The sequence below is a fragment of the Pelobates fuscus genome, chromosome 4, assembly GCF_036172605.1.
Source record: "Pelobates fuscus isolate aPelFus1 chromosome 4, aPelFus1.pri, whole genome shotgun sequence".
NCBI lineage: Eukaryota > Metazoa > Chordata > Amphibia > Anura > Pelobatidae > Pelobates > Pelobates fuscus.
This window is the reverse complement of record NC_086320.1, coordinates 274,141,734-274,166,466: the sequence shown is the minus strand read 5'-3', so window position 1 is coordinate 274,166,466 and position 24,733 is coordinate 274,141,734. Positions and strand designations below refer to the sequence as shown.

Below are 24,733 nucleotides of genomic sequence, written 5' to 3'. Positions count from 1 at the left end.
CCTCCATTCCTCACCTATCAATTGTTTTATTGGGAATGCATGTGCACATTATAGTATATATGGTTGTTAGTTTGTATTTGAGCACTAATAAAGGTCTCATCCCAGTGAGTGTCTAATATGGACGAATAACAATGTACAATGTTTTTAAAGTATGGTAGATACTGCGCTGCAAGATAGTTTTACCTGTTAAAATGTGCATGGTAATAAATACATTTTTCTAATAAAAAAAAAATAAAAAATCACAGGTAGGCTCTGTACCCATAGTGATAGTAAAAAAAAAATTTTTTTTTTCCTGACACACACCACAGTGTCAAAACAATCAGTGCCAAACGTTTCCTCTGGATGCTTAGACGCAATGTCAGTGGCTGCATAGGCATAACAACTTTCATTCAGGGCCAGGACAACAGAAAAAAAAGCTTAAGAATTTCAGAATCTTTAAAAAAAAAAAAACCCTAACTCGATATTATATTATGTGTAATTAGAAGTGTGATAAAAAAATAATAAAGTGCTGCCAAGAAGATTGAATTGCCTCTTTCAGTTCAAAGTGTCAAACATATATAGTGTTTCTTGCAGACACAAAAAAAAATGTTTATGTGCAAATTGGTAACCAATTGTCACACAAACGTGCAGATGCAATCCAAATATGGTATATTTACCTTATGATTCATACAACCACTCACAATAGAAATAAATAAATAAAAACAAGGACACTTATAGTGTAGTATTTAATGTAACAGGAAATATTAGAAAATAAAACCAAGGCGCGGCAGTCACAAAAATACTGCACATAAGTTGTGCTAAAACTGCTTTACCCTTAACCCCTTAAGGAACAAACTTCTGGAATAAAAGGGAATCATGACATGTCAGACATGTCATGTGTCCTTAAGGGGTTAATGGGCACTTATCTCCAGGTAGTCCCCCTGTTATATGTCCATAAGGTCTCCAGGTATAAATGAACGAGAACCAACACTGGCGTTCAAGTATAGATCCAGCAGAGGGTTCTTATAAACTGGGATATAACAAGATAAACCTGTATGTTAAGACATTTGTTTGATGTGTTTTGTCTATATTATGGACTTTTTAAACAGCTGTAATTCTCCCTCTTCTCCTCCACTTCATTATGTCGTCTTTGATTGAAAGTGCTGCCACATCTACTTTCTGGGGTGACCCGCTTCAGCAGATGATGTCACCGCAATCGATATGGTATACATTCAAACGCATCTTCGACCCCATACTATTCTGGGGATAAAGACACTGTTCAAAGGGGGGAAAATGGTATACAAATTTTATTAATATAACAAAAGGGCAAACAAGAGACAAACAGTCTCCTTTCATATAGTAACCATAAAAAGGTTAAATGGTTAAATGGATGTATGCAATATTCAGAGAACTGGGGGCTCATAATTGCCTCATGTTAAAGGGACACTCCACTGACCAAATACAATTGAAAAAAAAAAATCAGTTTATAGGTTTATCCCAAATAATAATTTATCCCAAGTATGCATTTTATTTTTTCATTTTTTCATTGGCAGTATATTTCAAAATAGCTTAGTAAACCTGCAGTTCTCTTGTTTGCTGTTATTGAAAGCGATACCCTTCTAACCCTGCCCAGACTTTATGGGGCTGTCCAATCACATACTTCCCAATGCAACTCAAAGAGAAGTCTTTGCTAAATTGCTTTACATGTCTGGACCGTGTCACATTTGTAACTGTTTAATTAAGTGCAGGTTTCGCTTGTATATTTGGGGGGGGGGGGGGATCTCCATGACTGTCCCTTAGAAAGGGAGGTTCTCCTCTGCTCCTGTTGGCTGCTTGGAGCTAACGGATGTGGAAGGCGCTCCGTGCTAGTGTATGCCTGCCTTCTCGAGCAGAAGGCTTCCCAATAAGAATTGAAAAGAACTGAAGGTCTATGCTGGCCAAAAAATGAAAACCTAAAAATCACAGTATAGAGAATATACCCCGAATGAAAAAATGCAGAATTATATATACCTCTGTAGTTTTATTTTTTTTTTTTTTTTTAAAGGTACACTCCCAACCCATGCTAAAGTGCTATATGGGTTAACAGAGTGTCACCTTTTTCATACTTTATAAAAGTGACAATTGCAATATAAATGTCATTTTTATAAAGGCATTAGTTTGCACCCTCTCTGCTACCCCCCTGGTTGGTTTATGTTGCAGCATAGACTGATTCAATGCTTCTGTGTGAGAAACATTGCTAAAGTGACACAGTGTTGCCATGTTTGTATAATTAGTTGCCCTTTCAATGCTTCTCTGTGAGAAGTACTGGATTGGTCAGGAGATCATCAGTATTGATGATCGCCCAAATGCCAAGCAAATGGAGCCGCAGCGAGGTACCATCACATCAGCAAATTAGAGATACATTAACTCTTTACTAAGGGCAACTCGGATGGCAGCATGATCTTAACAGTATTCTCCATTTGGTTTTTATTTATAACACTGAAGTATTCCTTTAATTGACAATCACCTTGTGAAAATTTGGCGCAAGTAGTATAATTGGGAAAAAAAAGCTGCAGTTCAGTTTATTAGCATACATTCAAGTAATTTATCAACTCAACGTATTCTGTTGGTTAGTGTAACAACCTCTTATTTTTTGTTTATTTTTAATTTTTTTTAACTTGTGCTATAAAGGCTACACAAAATTAGCAAATACGCTTTATTCTTATACAATTTTGATCTGAATTAACAATTACACACATAATTTCTCACGTTTTCATTTCTTGCAATTTTATGCAGATGTCATTAAGGATTCCTTAAGATTGTAGATACCAAAATAAACATGAAAGGCAACTTATGGAAATAGTCCTTCAACAATTAACAGTGCACTTGAAATTAAAGTACTGCATTGAAAAAAAAAACCATAATACTCAAGAGAAATTTTCTGCAAGAGAAAGCAGAGTTATTAGTGCCCAAAACAGATAAAACTGAATTAACGTAAAACGACATTACAGAGACTGCTAGCAAAATGATTTTTCCTATTTTGTGTTTTACAGGAAGCAATTTATCAGTTTTGCATTTGCTGGGCTTACAAACTTTTCTAAAGACATCTTAATTGCAGTTCTTGGTCTACTGGAAAAGTAAAATTACACTGCTTCCTTTAGATATGTACACAGAATTAATAGACAATGGTGTCTAAAGGTTAAAGGTTTACCATACCAGACCACTGATGAAGCTATATTTTAATGGAAAGTTACAAATACTCTTTAACCCATTTTAGCAAACCGACAATTATTTTTCCTAAAATCGATAATTAGAAAAACCATCTTAAAGGGTTACCTCAAGCACCATGACCACTTCAGTGATTGCATGTTATCATGGCGCCTGGATTCTGTATCTTCAGTGCTACGCTATGAAATGCTGCACTTGCAGAGCTTAACCCCCTGGCTCCTGGAAATTTAACTCCTCCTACAGCAACATCATCGGGGCATCATGAGCCGAATTGGAACAAAAGTTCTTGACTGGTTAATGTGAATTCTGTGCATGTTGGAAGTATAACATTAGCATGCATTGCAGTCTGGCAACAGGTGCCCAATGGCAGCATGGTTCCCTCCCTTAATTTCCGACCATGTACTTCCCTCAGCCTGCACTCCTATGGGAGCGATGTCATTAAAGGAGGATCTGGCAGCAGGGAGAATTTGGCCTGGGTGTTGGAACAGAGGTAAGTTTTAGCTTTAATTTTAATTTTTTTATTTTAGGGGTTGACAATCACAGCACAGCTGACTAATACAATGTTTAATGAAACTTTCTAGCAGAGGGTAGAAAACTTAGCTTGATATTATAACCATGTAGCACAAACTTAAAAAGGCAAGCTACACCAAAAAGAAAAATACAGCCAGGTTGTTATATAGTGTCCAAATAATTTTATTTCTCGCATTGCGATAAATTTACTCCAATATGCTGTTTACTAGTTACTACATCTGATAGAAAAGGGGGGGGGGGGGGGGGGGGGACAACCAAACAACCAAGACTATCATTGGAACAAAACAATTACATTTAAAAAGATATAAACTAAATTGTGTTTGTGGTTTTATTACACAACATCAAAATGGCATGGGTTGCTTTCAATTAAAGGGACACTATAGTCACCTGAACAACTTCAGCTTAATGAGGTTGCTCAGGTGAGAACTATAGCTCCCTGCAGCCTTTCTCATGTAAACACTGTATTTTCTCAGAAAATACAGTGTTTACAGTGAAAGCTAGGAACACCTCCAGTTGCAGTCACTCAGAGTGAACAAGAGGGACTTCGGAGTTGATGGAGGCATAATATGCCTCCATCCACTCAGATCTGCTGTCAACAGAGCACAGGGCAGCACAGTGCACAGCATCCTGTGATTCAGTATCTCCTCCCTCTGCATGCAGACACTGAACTTTCCTCATAGCGATTCATTGATTCAATTCATCTCTATGAAGAGATGCTGATTGGCCAGGGCTGTGTTTGAATAATGCCTTTTACTATATTTATTAGGCATGAGTGGCCCAGGGGGGCTAGATGGTGGTGTTAACACTATAGGGTCAGGAATACGTGTTTGTGTTCCTGACCCTATAGTGATCCTTTAATAATCATGTACCATGGAATAAAAAAAACAAAAACAAACACAAAACAAAAAACAAAAAAAAAACATAATAAAAAAAAACCCAAATGAAACTTACTACATAATACAGAGATCTTTAATTTTACATTATTTAAATTTGACACAATCAAATATTGGCTTTTACACTGAGCCTGTGAATAGTAATGCTGAAAATAACTTGCTAAGCATATAAAACAATATAAAAGTTTACTTAATTATAAAGATAAGTTAATGAAATGTATCAGCAAACAGGGAGAGGAGACACAACTGACACAAACCGTACAGCATACTTCAGTGGATATGGTGCTTTGAGAATTCCTTTAGTGAAAATAGTAAAACAATTAAAGGGACACTCTAAACACCATAACCACTACACCATGATCAGTGATGATGGTGCCAGGAGTACTAAGGCTCTCCTTACAATGTAAGTAGTCAAAGCATTTTAGAATGTTTTAACTTCTTGCTTGAAATCCATAGGGTGCCTCTCTCTGCCTCCAGTCCAGCCTTTACTACAACTGCAAGCTCTCTGTCTGAGCGAAGGTCGGCAGTGCTTGTGTAGTTATGGTGTCTTGAGTGTTCATTTAGTAGTTTGTTTTACCATTTGCATTAAATGAACACGGAAAGCACTACAACCATTAAAGTCTACTTTAGTAGTTAGTGTGTCAAAAGTGAACTCTTGCCCTACTAGGTTATAAGCTTGTTTGAGCAGGGTCTTCAACAACCAAATAATTTGTCTTATTTATCAAATCCCCCCCTATAAAGTTCAGAATACGTTGGTGCTATATATTAAAGCCACTAAAAATAATAATACTACTAGAGTACATTATCAAAGCATTTCAAAATGGTTTTACAACTTACTTAGGTCTCACAAGGTGCCTGCAGCAGCACTGCTTCCCTCAAGATCTGGTTAAATTTACTGAGCTAAGCAAGGCCATGAAGGGTAGTTCTGATTGGCTAAGAATCATTTTTCATTTGCTGAGGGCCAATGAGCACTGTCCTGTATGGTACCTGCTTATCTCAGTGAAGACATTCAGCAAGAGAAGCCAGATGAAGCTTAGGTACCTAGAGATCTATATAAGTTATCAAATTGTTATATAACAGTTTGACAAAATACTCTGGGAGGCGCTGTAGTGATTACAGTTTTTTGACTGCTCCTTTACACTGCTAAATTTAGGCTAAAAGTTTGAGTTTAAAAAAAAATAACAATTTGATTCTCATACCACCAACCTTTATGGTTTAGTGTTTAAAGTTTAAACCACAGTGTTTCAATGAGAAACATCTAAGCTTCTTTTCTGCTCTCTTTTCACTGTTTTAAAGTGAAAATATCACTTCTCTGAAATTGACAGTTCCTCTTTCTCTTAGCCTAGCAAATGCCGGAATAAGTATTGCATTGATAACATACCTCCGCGGCGTCTCTCTCTCTCGGGAGCTATAATTACTCTGTGATGCTCAAAGTATACTCATACACTCTTGGACACCTGCAGAAATCCTGTACGCACACATGCACCTCACTGATGACCAGGGCCGCCATCAGGCCGTGACAACCATGATGGTTGCCACGGGCCACCCTGCCCTCCAATGTGTGTATATATATATCAGTACTCAAAATATATATTTAGAGTACTGATATTTATTTTTATATATATATATATATATGTCAAATGTTAGAAAGGGCTGCACTCACGGTCATGTTGAATAGTATAAATGTCTTTCTTGAGGGTCCTTGGATCAACGTGGAATGTATGGATCGCTCCCCCCTCAGTAGTGACACGGTATGTGCACCATGATGTCACTACTATCCACACGTATGCACTGGGCACAGACTGACACCGGGCATCGTACTGAGCACACCAGTGGTAAGTTAGACTTTTGTTACTGTTCCTATATAAATGTTTGAGTTGTATTGTAATGTTATCCTGATCCTGATAAAGTCCCAGTATGGGACTGAAACATTGATCCCTGGACCCTCAATAAATACATTTATATTATTCAACAAGACAGTGAGTGCAGCCCTTTCGAACATTTGATCATTATGCTAGTTGTCCCCCCACCCAAAGAAAAATGAATAAAGACCTACCTACCCCCCTCACCCTAAAATAGTGAGGAGGAACAAGAAAACTAAATACCTGTAAATAACAAATACCTTACCATTTGATGTTTTTTTTTCTAAAATCTTCTTTTTTCAGCCCCCAAAAAGGCCAAATAAAAATCCATAATACCAGGCGCAACTGTAAAAAAACAAAAACAAACATTATGCCCCCCCCCAAAAAAACCAAAAAATCTTCACCCAGGGAGGGCACCGCGCAGACTGAGCTCCGCAGGGTGGGGAAGCCTTCCCATGTCTTGCTATTTGACTTAGAGCACTCTGATTGGTTGATTTCAAACCAACCAATCAGAGTGCTCTGACAGGTAAATGAAGAGACTGACAGGTAAGTCTCAACATTTACCTGTCACAGCACTCTGATTCGTTGGCTTGAAATCCAACCAGAGAGCTCTGTGTCATTTTACACAGCGTTGGAAAGTTCTTTGGAATGTTTCCATGCTGTGTAATATGACTCATAACACTCACAGCCACTGGTTGCTCACCAGTGTTTAGTAGACATGCCCCTACTTGCGGCATTGCTAGTAGGGGCATTCAGGATATTTTAATCTCCCTTATGCCATTATGGGGGTCATATTGACCCCCATAGATTGAGGGAGGACATTAGGGGGGCTTAGGAAGTGGTGGGGAGCACTGGTCCCTGTCTCTTCTATTTTTACATATTACTTGCGCACCGGTAGCTCCCTCTTTGTAATAAACCAAATGAACAAACGAAGAGGTCTTCGTTTATTTGTTTTAAATCTCTATTCATTTATTCATCTTTCTAATGAATTAATGAATAGATGAAATTTCTGTTTGCATGGAATTTCATAGTGCTATCTAGTGTGGGCAGATGACGTATCCTACAGGGACTTCATCTACCCACACAAAGATGGCGGCACCCAGGACCTAGGTCCGGGCACGAAATAAAGATGAAAATATAGGTAATAAGGGGAGCTTAGGGGGCATTTGGGTGTGACTAGGGGGACAATTAGATGTAGTGGAGTTGGTTGGGGGGTTAAAAAAAAAAAAAAAAAGGGATTCGGCCATGACAGTGCCGCTTTAAATTTGGTGCATGTTATGCTCTAGCCAGGGCCGGTTTGGAATAGGCCCAATAATAAAAAATAAAAAATATTATTTATATATTTATCTTTTTACTTTTCTTCACATGCTCTTGCTTTGTCAGAGGGAATTAAGTATAGAAACTTAAGATGGATGTAGGGGGGAAAAAAAAACAAGTGTGGACTGGAGGACAATAAAATTAGTTGAGGTAAAGCTGACTCCGCATATAGTGCAAATGCTTTTCCTGCTTCGGTCTCTCTAACTCTGGAATGTTCCTTTTCTTCTACACTCACCACTACATTCACCTTTTTTCTGGCCCAGACAGTATAACGGGAGCTTCTGCCTGATAGTAAGAAGGTAAGGAGAAGAGTGGACATGTGAGTGCTAGGGAAGAGTCCCTAGAAAACATAGAGCGAGCGCATTAGATGCATTTGTGCCAAGTTCAGGCCACTGTTTGCATAGTATGTCCTTATTTGGCCAGCGTACATGGTTAAAGAAACACTATAAAGAAACACTATAATCATCCACGCCACTTCATCTCATTAAAAGTGGCATGGATGCAGTTTCCTGTCCTCTTAACCCCGCAATGTAAAACATTGCAGTTTTTGAGAAACTGCAATATTTGTATTGCAGGGTTAATTCCATATGTAGTGGCTGTCAACAGGGCCGCAATCAGGGTGTGACAACCATGACGGGCCATTCCTAATATGCAAACATATATATTGTAATTATCGCTACATATATGTGTGCACTGCCTTGCGCAGTGGTGGAACTACCACCGGTGCATTAGCTTAGGGTCACCTAAAGGACATAAGTCTTAAGGGCCCAGATCAGCAATGTGGATATCCAATAGTGCGACCAGGCCTCTTTAAAGATCACGGCAGTGCTAGGAGAAAGTGAGCGCTGACTCCCACTAGCCCTAGCCAGCAGATACCACCATACTGCACTCAATAGGTAAGTAACAGTAGTGTTGCTAAAAAATGGCCTTGTGTGTCAGCGTATGTATCTGTATCTACCTGAGTGTGTGTATGTGTAACTGTCAGTGTGTGTTTCTGTATGTCAGTGTGCACCTGATTGTTTGTGTACAGTGTATCTGTCAATGTGTGTAACTGTGTGTGCATCTGTGTATTTGCATGTATGTCAGTGTGTGTGGTAGTGCATGTGTATGTGTATTAGTGTGTGTGGCAGTGCATACACTACCCACAAAGGCACACCTGCCTTCAAATACTAACATACGCATACTCCATACAAAAAAATGCTCCCATTCAAAACACACAAACACTGCTTAGTGCTAAATACAACCTGCAAGGATGGGCAAATCCCTAACTGGCAAAGCATTATGGGACTTTTACAACAGATAGGCATCCACATTTTGGCCACTTTATCACACACTGCTTTCACTATACAAATAGTCCTTGAGGGTGGACTCGGGGGTGGGCACTGTGGGCAAATTCAGGGGCAAGACCTATAGGAAAATTCCGTGTGTCACAGGGGCTGTGTCAGGGGCACCAAAATTTCTGATGGCAGCCCAGGCCGTCAGTAGGACAGCCACTAGAGGTGCTGCTGCTGCACCTAGTAAAACTCAGTCACGTGATGCAGAGGGCCCATAGGAAAGCATCGATTCATGTGACGTGCAATCACATTAGGTGCCCAATGCTTTTCTATGAGGAGAAAGCGGTGAGGGAGCATACGCTCTGCAATGTTAGGAATACAGATGTGTATTCCCAATGCTATAGTGTTCCTTTCAGGACACAACTGCATTCAATAAGTACACACATTATTTCCTGCAGTGGATTCATTTGGATAAACGATTACTTTAGACCCTGTAACACTGTTCCGTAATGAAACAAAACTGTTGCTTTAAATCAGCATATGCGTATGCGTTGTTCTTAATGAAATGTTCAGAAACACATATTCATACACACACATTGCAGATAGACAAAAAAGGGAGTTCTGCGCATCAAGTAGGTAGTGCACACCCAGGTGCTACTGCAGTTTATTAGAGGACACAATATAAACTGCAGTAGCAACTGGGTGTGCACTACCTACTTGATGCGCATAACTCCCTTTTTTGTCTATCTGCACGTTACACTGTTGGAACTACAGTAAGGAGACCCTGCAGCTCGGATTTAATTGTTCATTTCTGTGTTCTTTATCTTTGATAATCGGTGGGTATCATTGATGCCTCTGCCTCATCCTATGCATAGTGGACACACACATTGCTATTCAAACTTTTTTCCAGAGACATTCCTCCACCAAACTACATCCGTTAACTTATTTGTACTGGCAAGTAAAATCTATTATATAGCAAATAATGTATAAGAGTGGGCAAAAGAATAATGTATTGAGATAATATCCACTGTGCTTCACAAGGCAGAAAATGAAGCAAAAATAAATTACAAAGCATGGCCTATAACCTGCTTTTATGGCGAAGTTTAAATTTCTACAATTAAATAATTATTTACAAGTACAATTGGTTTTCAAGATGAAAATGGGTCAGTAGTGACAGGTAATTTCTTTAAATGGACAGTGAACCATGATTATTAAGCTAAAAATGACATTCTACCACATCACATTCTTCTTAATATTTGATTTCTTTTATTAACTCCATTGACATCCACAACCTTTGCCTCTGAGATGAGAAAAAGATATTGTAACTGAAAAATATGCACTTAATGGAACAATGGGCTTTTAGTCCAGAAAAGTATAGTGTGAAATTTTAAATGAACCTAATTATGATTTTTCCCTTTATTAAGTTCTGCATCTTTGCTCTCAGAACTTTATTTCAGCATGGGTTAGACACGTTTTTATCTTGACATTTTGTGTATATAGAAAGTTTCTCTGTAAAGACTTTTGGTTACTTTTATTTCAGTAGAGAACACTCTCAAGTGAAAACGTTTGTCACTATTTTGAACTAATTAGTGTAGTGACCAAGTTCTTTCCAACTGACACTCATTTGTCAAAATGTACATCTCCCTGATCATCAGAAGCTCTTACTGGAAAGTTTTGTGGATATTACTGCTTTAATAAAGTATATGCATTTATCGACAGGAAAATCACAATGGAGCTCGCTACTGAATTAATATATTAAACAAAGGTAGAAACGGCTTCTCACCAGAAGGTAAATAAAGGATCTTCTTCACTGGTCATTTAGCGCTGTAAACCATTGAGGTTTGGTGTGCAAGACGTATGTAGATAAAGAATAGATAAAGAAACCCTAAGCATACCAGAATCAATTTGTACATAAAAAGTCAATTTTATTTGTTTATAAAGTGAAAAACATGGCTAATGTAAGAGAAGTGCAGTAAACAGTACAGGTATGTAACTATTAAACAGCATACCATTAAATCATTTTAACATGCAATAGAAATAAGTACGTGTCAGGTACTTTAAAGGTACATTCTAAGCACCAACACACCTTTAGCTTCAAGAAACACATTAAACATTAGGAACACATGTTTATTTGTTTTATGAGTGTTATACTAGATGGTTAGATTCAAGGCCCCCCAAGGGCTACTGTACATCTCTGTGGGTAGTGTTCACTATCTCCTTGCAAAGTGTAGAGATGCCCAAAATCTGTTCTACATCCAGGAAGCTCTTCTTGTGGCTGTCTGAGTGGCAGCTATTAGAGGTGGTAGTAGGCAGCAATGTAAAAAAGGCAGTTTTTACACTGCTTAGTCTGCATTGACAGTCTTTTTCCCAAAACCACTAAATTAAGCTGTAGTGGTTCTGGTGCCTAGAGTGCCCCCTACAAATGTGTATTAATTTAAGTTAACAGTCCCTCACTGCCAGGGTTAGAAAGGCGAGTTTTACTTACCTGTTCTCCCTCGCAGCACTGGTGTAAGGCTTTCCGCTCCATCTCTTTGGCTGAGATCATCATTTCCTATAGAAAAGCATTGGGAGACTAGTGAATCTGCTCTGCTAGCTAAAACAGTGAAATAGCAGAGCAGTAACCAGGAAGACAGTCAGAGGCAGGTTAACCCTGCAATGAAAAGATTGATATTCCTGCAGGAGTGGGTGGACATGGCAGCTTGACGACGTCATTGAGTTGAGGTTGTCTGGGTACCTAGTGTGTATATTTAATAATGTGCTTTTGGAGCATAGATCTGGTTCCTGGACTCTCACTGCTCAGTTCTGTACCATTTAGGAGTTAAATCACATTGTTTGCCAAAAAACAAAACAACAACAACAACTGAGCAGCTTAGGGGGGAGTATTGGACATGCCAAAACCAAAATTAAAAAAGAAAAAAAAAAAACTTTTTACCAGGTCCCAGCAGCTCAAAAGATTATAATCTCCAAGTCAGTTTAAATACTAGTTATTCTCCTACCCACTTTTATATGGCTATACTCATAAATGGGCAACCTGTTGATAGGTTGTTTTTTTTACAGGTTTGAAGCACATCTGTAATTGAACATATGATGCTGTACAGTAATTACTATAAAATGGTTATAAAAAGGCAAAAACTCAGTTTCCAGTTACAATATTCGTTATTTATAGAAACAAAATCACATATGTTTTATTATTAGGTCTCAAAAAAAAAACTTTAACCGTAGAAAGGAGACTATTTTCTGGACATGAAATAATTAGATGCAACCTAACATATCAAAGACACCTCATCTACTAAATGTAAAAAAATAAATAAACTATATGGTGTTTAACAGATTTAGTCTATTGGTACAAGCAAATTTCAGTTGGGCAGGAAAGCAAAATTCAATGAGTGTGTAGACTGTGAACAAAATCTATGTCTACAAAATGATGCCAAATAAACATAATTAAAGCAGATACACTGTACGTTCGAGAAAGACATTACTTTAAAGCCTTTCAGATTTCTTTAGTGAATTCTGGCCCACAAAGTTAATAGCTTGTTGCTGTGCAATATAAAATGGCCATTTCTATCCCGGTTAATTAAGTGAAATTAATTTGTTACTCCTTACAGTATTTATAGAATGGTTTTCTTAAGACACATTTTCATTTCTCTTGGGATGAGTTTTTAAGATATCTGGAAGCAAGACAAAATAATCCCAGCTCTAATTTAGCTTCTTAAATAGATGCAAATTAATCTTGCACCTGAAAAGCTAGATTATTTAGACGTTCTGATGAGTACGTGACCACAGAGAAATGGGATTACAGAATAAAGTTTTAAATTGACTAAAAAATAAATTGAAGATATAAAAAAAATGTGCTGTACGTAAATGACCAAGCAAATTCAGAAAATTATCATTAGTCTTGTGATTGCTTTTTTTTTCCAGGATCCAATAGGGAATGAAAATGTGTTTCTTTGTGCTGAGATTTTTGTTTCCTTCTTGGCATATTGCTTTGAAAAGTTTATATAAAAGAAGTTAAGAATGGAAACTAACTTATGTTATACTTTTTTAAGGCAGAAATAATTAATGGCATTAATAAATATGGAAGCAAATAAATCATTACTAGGACTTGGAGATTAGTTTTGGACCAAACTGCAATTCAGCTGAATTCAGGTCAATTGCATGATCAGAAGAAATTCTGATTTCTGAACCACCGTGCGCCAGAGTCTCAGGGGAACCCGCACCTTTGTTTTTTGTTTTTTTTATTCATAGTGCTATTCCTTGCACAAGAAATAAAGGAGGATAGAGTGGAAAAGAGATGTTTTCTTTCTTTCTTTTATTTGGTGGGGCAAATAAACTACTTAGTTTCCCATGGTAAACAAGAGGTCTACCCAATTATGTGGGCTGCCTGTCCAATCAAGATTAAGCCAAAAATGATTGATGGTTATGAGACAGCAACTACATTGATTTTATTCATAGATTTTATGTATAGGAAAAAAAAAAAAAAAGAGGACAATAAAACAAATAGACTTCCAAGCAGGATTCTTCAAGACACTGACGTCAGCTATTGTGGTAGACAAACCATCAGTGATCTTGTGTGTTTACTCTAGCTGTGCCTGTGTTGGATTGAAAGATAGCTTGGATAGCTTGATTCTATTATGAGACTAGGTTAACCTAGCAATTAGTACTACCAGGAGTTCAATAAGAAATTTGAGTGGGAGATAGGCAATTGGCACTTGGCAGGCATTTTGTCATTAATCCTAGTGTGAAACTAGCTTACCAATATACAGTTGTTAAAGGTTTTCTTCTTTCTTGAATATGGTGGACTTTTTTTTTTTAAACAGTCCATCAACATGACATATCTCAACAAATAAAACATCCTTTATATTTGCAATTTTTTGTGTGCAAATGTATTTGGCAACTGCTCTTACTGACTCTTCTTTAAGATGTGGTGTAAGATATTGTACATATAGGTTCTATTTAATTTCTTGTACAAAAATTAACAAAGTGCAGCTTTCTTGATAAAACATGTTTTATCAAACTGCTTTCCAATAGAATCTAATTCAAATAACATCAAATCCAAATGTTTCTCGAGGTCTCCTCCTTTAGACAATTTCATGTTGAGCACTTTTGGTAAATAAAGCAATTTAAACTGCTACTTCCATACAATCATTCTAAGCCTTTCCATAGCTTCCTGTTACGCACATATGTGAAGATCTCAGCTCTTGTTATTGTTATTCTGTCCTATTTCTCCCACTGGATTCTTTTGCTTCAACTCCTGCTGTGAACTCTTTCACTGTGTCCCAAAGATCATTTCACAAAAGCTAATTCTGAATTCTAGATGTTTAAACTCGCACAGCAACTTCATTCACAGCTCAAGTGCACATTGCCATCCTTGTAGCTTTTACTCTGAGCCCCATAACCCAAATGTTGAAATTTAGCCGAGTTGTGTTAGCACAGTAGCAGCATGTACAAGCCAGAGCAGGGCAAACATGTGAAGCCAAGAAATGAAAAATCCTCATTCAGTGGTTTGCCTAAACAGGAACATACGTATAATAACACAACTTTGTTACAACTCAAAGGTATGAGTTAGTGAAGAAATACAAGATTACATATAAAAAAAAGAAAAAAAAAAAGGGAAAATGACTGCAGGGTCCATATGGAGATGTTACTGTATGACAGGAGCATTCGCATTACCTGCTACTTTCAGGTCTCACATAATAATGCTCTGCTTAGTTAAATACTGAATGGGACTCACATGAAATAGCTTAGTGGTCTGCTACAAGCCAGCTATTTCCCATAATAAAAATATGTGCTTGAATATCAGAAAGCAAATGTAACCCCCAAATTATGGACCAGATGGTTACTTCTTACTGATGGTAAATGTAATAGCAGTTTTCTGTGCTTTGGAACATAAAAGTGTAGAAAACAGTGGCATACTCACATGCCCTAGACACCAATTGAAGGGGGCCCCACATCAGAGACGGATGGAACTTCGACTCTGATTGGGTCCCACTCGAGCCAGCAAGATCCCCACTTGTGGCCCATAGATCCTAGTGGTTCTGGTGGTCTGTGAGGAAGTCACCTCCCCACAGACTGCCCCTTTCCCCATGTATACAAAGCTCCCATATATTGTCACCCCCTCAGTCATCCTGTCACAGTCACTGACCCTCCTAACCTTGTCACACTCACCAACCCTCACCCTGTCACAATCACTCCCTCATACTTTCAAACTCACAACCAACTCAGTCACACTCACTTAGCCACCTCCAACCCTGTCACACTCACATACTCAACTGTCACACTCACACTCCTCATTATATTACACTCACCCCCAAAAGCTGTCACACAACACACAAAAATCCCAAGTAGCTCCCCTTATAAACACAGTGCAAGCAAATATCCCCCACACATAATTCACAGACACAGACATACACATGCACTTGAAACTGAGACATATTCACACGCATGTTACGCACAGGTACACTGTGCCAGAAACACAGACACACTCAGTCAGGTATGCAAACACATACATGTACATAATGCTACACACAGAGACACACTCAGTCGCCCCATACAGTTCTTAGTCTCCTCTACACACACAACATTCAGCCACTACAGACACTCTCAGACATAGAACACAAACAGGCACAGAGCAAGGACTCTAAGGGAGGGTCCCAATCTTGTGCCCTGCCTAGGGCCCTTGGCATCCTTAATCTGTCTCTTGTGCCACTGAGCAGTGGCAGTGTTGGCTGTTAGTTTTATTCTTTTAGCTTTTTACTGGTAAGTGGCAGGGCTGTTTTGGTGAGGGATATCAGAGATGGCAGCATTTGCATATCTTGCGGGTGTAGGCCTTTTGGGTTCCGGTGATCTCTAGTGAGTAAGAACGCAGCCACCGGATGTTCCCAGGTTCCACTCTGACATGTTGAGTGTCTAACTGTGAGGGAGCAATTATTGAAGTCTGTATCTGCCAGTGTTTCAAACCTCATGCTTCCCTACTGGACCATCAAAGACTCAGGACCCCTAATGGACCACCAAGCAGAGCTAATCCCTGCAGGTCCACCAGGGATCATAGTCCCCCTTCCTTGAAAAACAAAACAAAAAACAAGCAAGAGGGAGCTACACAAAGCACAGCCACAAACATTATATACAGCCAGCTCACCCCACACATTAATCATCTCACCCCCCTTCCACACATACACACACACACACACACACACACACACACACACACTACATACTGTCAGCGCACCCCATATACACATAGATGACATACTGCCAGCTCACCGCACACATTACATACTGCCAGCCCACCCCATACACACATCACAAACAGTCAGCACACACCACACAGACACACACATTATATACAGCTTGAATTTTTGATATTAAAGTTGTCAGTTGTTTGGACAGGGGTCATGAGGTGCGCAATTTCAGTGCTTGCCATAGGTACAATCCTCAGGTAAAATTTTGCTGAGGATCTATAAGTTTCAATAACTTGATCAAAAAGAGATAACTTGTTTAATTAAGTTTAAAAAAACAAACAAAATATAAAGAGTATGATTAATATAAATTCCCAATGATTAACTTACAGGACAAAAGTTTGTTTTTCAAGGAGGACAACATTACCATCTCTCCATTAAAATGATTTATCCGAACAAACTGGAGCTGACTGATTTAAGTATTCCGTTATTAATAAATAAAAAGAAAAATAGCTCAGCTGGGCCTTTAGCCAGGATAGAAATAATGATAATTTAGGTGTCTGTACTGAGAACATAAATCAAACTTCCAAATTCCTCATTCCAGATTTTTTTCTTAAATTATTATTATTATATATATATATATTTTTTTAAATTATAAAGCAGGATTGCTAGCCATATGTGCGAACAGCTATCAAATTGTTGTTGTTTTGAATGAGATATAATATAATAAAAGTGTCAAAACTATACCTTTGCAAATTAATAAAGTTTAAGAGGCGAGTCCTAGTCCCTGGAGTGTCCTGGTTCTGCTAACATGTATAGTAAATATCCCTAAGCTTTACTAACTAAAAGGAAAAAAAAAATATTGGAAGTTACGAATATGACATACATGCATTATTTAAATCTGCTACATTTTCTTAGTCATCACAGTCACATGAACTAATGGAAATCACCATCCCTGTATATGTTAATCATAGATGATCTGCGACCAGGTCTGATCCTGGGCGGTTGCACAGCGCCCTGGTGCTCTGTAGCTAAAGGTGCAATATGGCATTAGGTCATGCCCCTCACAATAGGGCCTCTTGAATTAGGCTCACTCGGCTCATGGGACCTCCAGTGATCAGGATTCTCCCCATCCCTGGGTGGGCCTCTGAGTGGAGGGGGCTAAACTATTTTATTTTTCTTCAGCTTAGCCCTACTACAGCTACTTACTCCATTTACAGTCCCAAAACCCACTACTACAGTCCCTAACCCCACTATGAGCCACCCATACTATGGCCCCTTATACTCTACTACAGCCCCCTAACCACCCCAATTGCTGCCCCTATACCCTACTACAGTCCCTAACCCCCATTTGCTGCTTATATACCCTACTACAGCCACTAACCCCCTATATTCCTCTCCTATTTAGCATCTAAAGCCCCTACTAAAGCACTTTCAACTCAACAGCAGCCACTATTTCACCACTGCAGCCCCTATCCCTAGTAAAGACCCCAATCCCCATTCTATAGTCCTTTATTTCCACTGCAGCCCCTATCCACAAATGCAGCCCGTATCTCATACTACAGTCCCTACCACAAATATAGACCCTCTCCCCACTACAGTCCCTACCTCCCATACGAAGCCATTATCCTTCCACTACAGCCCCTATTACCCCAATTTCAGCCTTTACAGCCTCTATTCCTCCAACTACAGAACGTTTTCCCAAAGTACAGCCCCGATTCCTCCTTTTACACCCCTATCTACTAAAGCCCCTATCAGCCCATGACCAGTTTCCCTCCAGAGATTATATTCTGAATCTGCCCCTGCCCCTTTGGGCACAAAGATGGAACTAATAACTAATGAGTGCAATTTTTGTGTCCAATAGCAAATGTTGAGACAAAGATGGCAAAAAGTAGAACACAGATAGCTCTGAGTTGCTGTATAGGGACAGAGAAAGCACTGGGAAGCTGGACACAAAGCTGGCACTGTAGGAAGTGGGTGACATTGAGTAGCATAAAGAGTTGTAATGGTTTCCATAGGAAATGGGTGTGGTTAAAAAAGTGTTGTTTGTGAAGGGGAGAGGTTAGCGATACAGCCACGCCCACCATGGGCACCAAAAATAATATTGCACCCAGGCATCAGTGACCCTTCTTAAGAAACAGCAGGTCACAGTTGGTAAGAGACAATACACACTTTCACAAACAACACTACATCTTGCCAACTCTATAAGCTCTTACTGTTAACTATTTGGCTTTACAACATCTGTGATTCTCATGGACCAGCATCTGATGAAAAACATGCACACATAGCCCTACAAATAGGACAGACTGCCTCAAATTAAGTAGATTACAAAGACGACTATGTTAACCAGAATTACAAAAAAAATGGACAATGTACAAAATGTACAAGAGAAGAGACAAGAATACATGTTTGGAAAGCAACTATCCTTTATCCAGATACACATTTTACTCTAACATTTTCAAGTAAACAAACACGACTCTTAAGTATCATTTCCTACCCATCTTGTAGGGTTGTAATTTCATCTTGACTCTTTGTTGGCATATATGCTGCCCTTTACCCATATCAGTGCAAATAATAGAGGAGGAGACACAGAAACAATTAGGAACATTTATCAGTTGTCAAAAGTTCTACAAGTATGGAAATCATCATCAAGGAAACTAGTGGACTAGTGAAACCAGTAGACAGATTGCATTGATAACTCCTCTTTTTTCACCACATTTTAGAACATAGCACCTTGACAAATCTCCCCCAACGAAGCAATATCCGCTCTTCCTATTTAATGTGTGCACTGGCTATATCTGCACTGCACTGAGATATTAAATGGCAAATCTTTAATATATATATATGTATTAGAAAATGGAACATCACATTCAAAAGTTAACACAAGCTATAAGAAATCTTCAATGTTTTATTCAATGGTGTCATATCCACAGAACGGACAGTTCACATTTATTAGGTTTACATACTATATCATACAGTGGATAACAGAGAATGTGAAAATTAGGTAGGGGTGTTATTTCACTGAGAAACAAAATAACGGATTAACATAGCTATGATATGTAACCTTCAATGTCTAGTCACCCGATTTTCAGGATTCTAGGTTGCATTGTATATCTAACCTATAATAACCTATATCTAACATATCTACATATCTAACCTATTTAACCTGTATCTAACAGATCTACAGTAAAGGCAAAGGAACTGAATTCTAGAATAATGTTTTACTAATATATGAGTTGCATCTTATTTACGTCACCTATGAACAGGTTTAAATGCAAATGCTAAAATGTGCCGATGGTATAATACAAACAATGAAATATCTAGAAATCAGTGCATTTATAAAAGTTGCAAGTACACGTTAAAGTGCAAGTAAAACAAGTGTAAACTATTTTTTTTTTTATTTATAAAATAAATGACCAAGAATGATACATTGATATTTTTCTCATTTTCAAATATGCCCTGGGGCCATAAATATTTCATTGTTACAATAATACTGTATATTATATATACCCTTAGTTTTGCGTAGAAACAAAGTCTTACACGCTTTAAAAAACAAAACAAATTAAAACACAATGTCAGTAGACGAAGCAGTGAATTTCACAATGGCAGTAAACTAAGCAGTAAATTGTATTCAGCATACTGGACAAATGCACTCACAAAACCTAGACATACATGTTCCCTTCTCATATGAAATGACTATTGGGATTTTGTTCCCTTCCAAAACAAAAGATGGAGACTTTGATCCAAATAGATATTGCTCTATGCCATGGGACTAAAATCAACAGATCCTATACAGAAAAAGGCACAATGAATTGATTGTTACAAGATCCAGATTACCCATTAGGCGGTCAAGGTGGTCACCTAGGTTCCAGACTCAGTGGAGCTGGGACTCTGAGTGGTCTCTCCTCGAGCTGGCAGGGAGATTAAAAGATCTCCCTGCATAGCCCTGCGTTGCCTCACTTCTATAAGGGAGCATGGTTTATACCAATAAAAGGCACCGGCCACTTTATAAGTACCCTTGTGGTTCCCCCGGCATTTCTGGTTAATTTAGAGCATGGCTGCTGGCAATAAGAGTCACTAGCTGAGCACCAGAACCATAAGGGTGCTCTTTAAGTGGTCTGTTTATAATATTGGTATATATGATGAGCTCCCACACCAGAACAACAGGGAATAGTAAGTAGGAGAAATGAGGGGATACATACATACCATTAAAGGACGACTATAGTGACAGGAAAACAAACTTTTTCCTGGCACTATATAGTCCTCAGGTCCCCCCCACCCTCAGGGCCCCCCTCCCGCTGGGCTGAAGGAGTTTAAAACCCCTTCAGCCACTTACCTTAATCCAGTGCCGGGCTCCCTCAGCGCTGGTGACCTCTCCTCCCCCTCTGACATCAGCTCCCGAGTGGAGCCGAATGCGCATGCGCCGCACGCGCATTCAAAAACGCCCATATGAAAGCATCACTCAATGCTTTCCTATGGGCGTTCTGTGTGCTCAATGCACCTCTAGCAGCTGTCAGGAAGACGGCCTCTAGAGGCTGGATTAACCCTGCAATGTAAACATAGTAGTTTCTCTGAAACAGCTATGTTTACAGCTGCAGGGTTAAAACCTGGGGGACCTGGCACCCAGAGCACTTCATTGAGCTGAAGTGGTCTGGGCGACAATAGTGGTCCTTTAAGACACACAGACTTCTTTGCTCACCAACACAATTCAGCCATCACACATACCAACACTCAGCTTGCCTTTTAACCCCTTAAAGACATATGACGGAAATATTCCTTCATGATTCCCATTTATTTCTGAAGTTGTGTCCTTAAGGGTTAAAAAGCTCTCACCTCTCTTCCACACACACAACACTGAGACAGACAGACAGACACAGTGTCTAGGGCTCTAAAAAGGGTCCCCAATCTGGCACCCTGCCTAGGGTCCTGGGTAACCTTCATGATTTTTACATTTGTAAGACTTTTGGCTGGCACAAGTATAGACAGAATTAGAAAAACTGAGGAATATGATCACTATTTCTCTTTTAGTGTATGCTATTGTAATGTAACCCATTGTAAAAGTAATTATATCTCACATGTAGGAACTGTTTTGGTCTGCAAATGCAATGAGCAGCAGAGTACACTCCTTTCCATCATCTACCATGCCAAAGATATTTTTCATGATATCCTTTCTCATGCCTAACCAGGACTTTTGTCATGTAAAATCGAATTAAGAAAACAATTCATAATAGCTAAAATTCAATAAACATACCTTTACTCCACAGCTGATCTAACAGATGTCTGTCCAGCTGTTGATTCAGAATTATAAGACCATATTTACCATTCCCTGCAAAGAAAGTAAAATGGAAAAAAACAACTTAATTTTTCACTCAAACCAAGAGTATAAAAATGATACATTGCTAGTTGAGGACAAAGAAAATATACACTGATCAGCCACAAGATTAAACCTCTGCCAACTGAAGTGAATAACATTTATAATATCACTACAATGGCACCTGTCAATGGGTGGGATATATTAGAAGGCAAGTGCACAGTCAGTTCTTGAATGTTATGTATTAAGCAGGAAAAATGGGCAAGCGAAAAGATCTGAGTGACTTTGATAAGGGTCAAATAGTGATGGCTAGATGACGGAGCCAGAGCATCTCCAAAACAGCAAGTCTTGTGGGGTGTTCCCAGTATACAGTGGTTAGTATCTACAAAATGTGGTGCCAGGAAAGACAGCAGATAAATTGGCATCAGGGTCATGGGTGCCCAGAGCTCATTGATGCATGTGGGGAGCTAAGGCTATAAACATCTGGTTCAATCACAAAGAAGAGCTACTGTAGCTCAAGTTGCTGAACAACTTAATGCTGGTCATGATAGAAAGGTGTCTGCACACAGTGCATAATAGTTTTCTGCGGAGGTGCAGACTGATCAGAGTGTTCAAGATGACCCATTTCCACCATCAAAAGTGCCTTCAATGGGGACATTAGCATCAAATCTGGAGCACTAAGAAATGGAAGAAGGTTGCCTGGTATGAATAATGTTTTCATTCAGATCAGGTGGATGGCCAGGTGCATGTGCATCATTTACCTGGGGAACATGGTAGCAGGATGCAATATGGGAATAAGGTAGGCCGGTAGAGGCAGTGTCATGCTTGGGGCAATGTTCTGCTGAGCAACCTTGAGTCCTGGCATTCATGTGATGTTACTGTGACACCTATCACCTACTTAGAGATTGTTGCAAACCACTTAAACCCCTTCATGGCAATGGTGTTCCCTGATGGCAATGGCCTCTTTCAGCAGTATAATGCACCATGCAACACTTCAATACATTTTCAGGAATGGTTTGAGGGATGTGACAAAATTCAAGCAGTTGACTTGGCTTTCAAATACCCAGATCTCAATCCGATGGAGCATCACTGGGATGTGCTGGAACAACAAATCAGATCCATGGAGGTCCAACCTTTCAACTTGCAGGACTTAAAGAATCTGCTGTTGTTTTGATGTCAGATACCACAAGACATGTTCAGATGTCTTGTGTAGGTAATGCCTCGATGCTTCGCAGTTGTTTTGGCAGCATGAGGGGGACCTACACAATATTAGGCAGGTGGTTTTAAGGCTGTAGCTGATCAGTGTACCTATATATGTGTATAACATGCAGTAAAACAGTCTGCCCTGTTATAGAGCCTAACTGTTAATGCCATCAGCCATACAATTATTTGTTTATCTTTGATCAAGTGAGGAGATAAATGTCAATATGAATTCATAGGTGTGAAACATATAACAAAATATATTTAGGTTTAGAAGATATAACACATTTTTATAAAAAGGTTTTAAAAATGTTTCTCCAAGCACCAAGGCCACTTAAATAATTCAAAGTGGTCATGGTGCTTTGAGTCTGCATGTGCAATGTTTCAATTAGACAGAGATAAAGCACTTTCCTGCTGGAGGTGTAACTGGGCTGCTGATATTAAATGTATGCATTGTTTGTGTCCATCGTGAGCACACATAGCATGCTAGCAAAGAATGACCAATGGCAGCTTGTACCCTTGCACCATGACATTCTTCATTCTTCATGAAAGACTCTTTCTTCACCAGCCAGGTTTCTTTCTTTACATCCTTTGCCCTGCATGGAAGAAGTATTGGGATGCAGGGAGAAAGTAAACTTGCTGTAAGGTATTGTAGTGAGTTTTGTTTTTTTTCCTTTATTTTTTTTAATATGGATGGGTGGGGTGGGATAGGGGCAATACCAGCATGCATAACTCCATCCAAGAATAAGGTTTTATTAAAACATTGTTTTGGTAGGAGTAATCTTTAATTCAAAAAGTAAATACAGGTATATTTAAAACAGATAAACCAATTATCTGCAATCAAATCTTCCTTTGAGACGGATTAAGGACTTCATAGCAAACCATATTCAATTGCAACTGGTGCCCGTTTTACAATATAAAGAACTATATCTACATATAGACATGATGATCTTAATTTAATGGCACATACAATAAAAAGCATTGGATCAGCGGAGATCAGTACTGGAATGGCCATCGGCCAAGGCCGACAGTGGAGATCACAGAGTTTCCCTTGCTGGCCCATAAAGGGCCTGCACCAGCCTATCTTTGTATATGCATTGCCAGCGGGCAGATCAGCAGGGCCAGAGTGGCACTAACCTGCACCTTATCTGGGTGCAAAGTATTCCACGTTCGACCCTGACAGATCATCATGATATGCCTTTAGTGGTCCTTTAAGTAAAAAACAAGAAAATGGAAGCGGTGTTAAAAGTTTTGGCCACAGTTATGGACAGGTAAGCAGGGGACTTAGGGTTAGGAATAACTTAAAGTAATACTCTGGGCACAATAATAAATTAATCAAAATTAAGTTGCTACAGTGCCAGGACGTACCAAGGTGCTTTCCTACCTAAAGGGGTTAAGTTGTTCTCAAATGGTTTAAACCCAAAGGTTTCATCCAGTGCCGGATCTCCAATAACCCAAGCATCTGGCTTCTGAAATGGACAGAAAGCAGGTAAGGCAGCAGGACAAGGGCACAGATGATTGACTAGAGAGGTCAACTGAAGCTCTGAGTCAATCAGTATCTCCCAATTCAGGAAACAGTTATTCCCAGAAAATATGGTGGATCTGGTCATCCTGAGTGCATGGCAAGCTCAGTGACATTAGGTTAGCTGAGGCAGAGAGTCACAGGCCAGCACCTGGTCGACCCCAGGTAAGAGGGCCAACCATTAAACCCTTAGAAAATGCTGTAGTGTTATTGGTGCTTGAGTATGTATACAAAAATCAACACATTACAAGATGATGCATGCCCTTTAGTCATCTTCTCAACAAAACTTAAATAGCAAAGAAGCGTGTGTAAAATAGCATCTCAAATAGGTTCCAATCAGAGATGGATGTATACTGCATTAAAGGCAAACGGTCGTGCACATTTCAGTTTCTATTTCCTGAGTAATTTAAATCTCTAGATTGTGCTTGCAAAATCACTTGCAAATGTATAGATAGTTGTGAA

The 24,733-nt window shown here is 39.0% G+C and overlaps 1 protein-coding gene across 1 annotated transcript in view; it reads right to left on the bottom strand.

Annotated features, from left to right (window-relative positions):
* The window catches only part of TPK1 (thiamin pyrophosphokinase 1), a 601,906-nt gene that overhangs the window by 424,498 nt on the left and 152,675 nt on the right, over positions 1–24,733 (bottom strand). Inside the window, exon 3 of the mRNA XM_063450652.1 lies at positions 21,490–21,564. Within this exon, the coding sequence (XP_063306722.1) occupies positions 21,490–21,564 (75 nt within the window). The remainder of the gene's footprint in view (positions 1–21,489; positions 21,565–24,733) is intronic.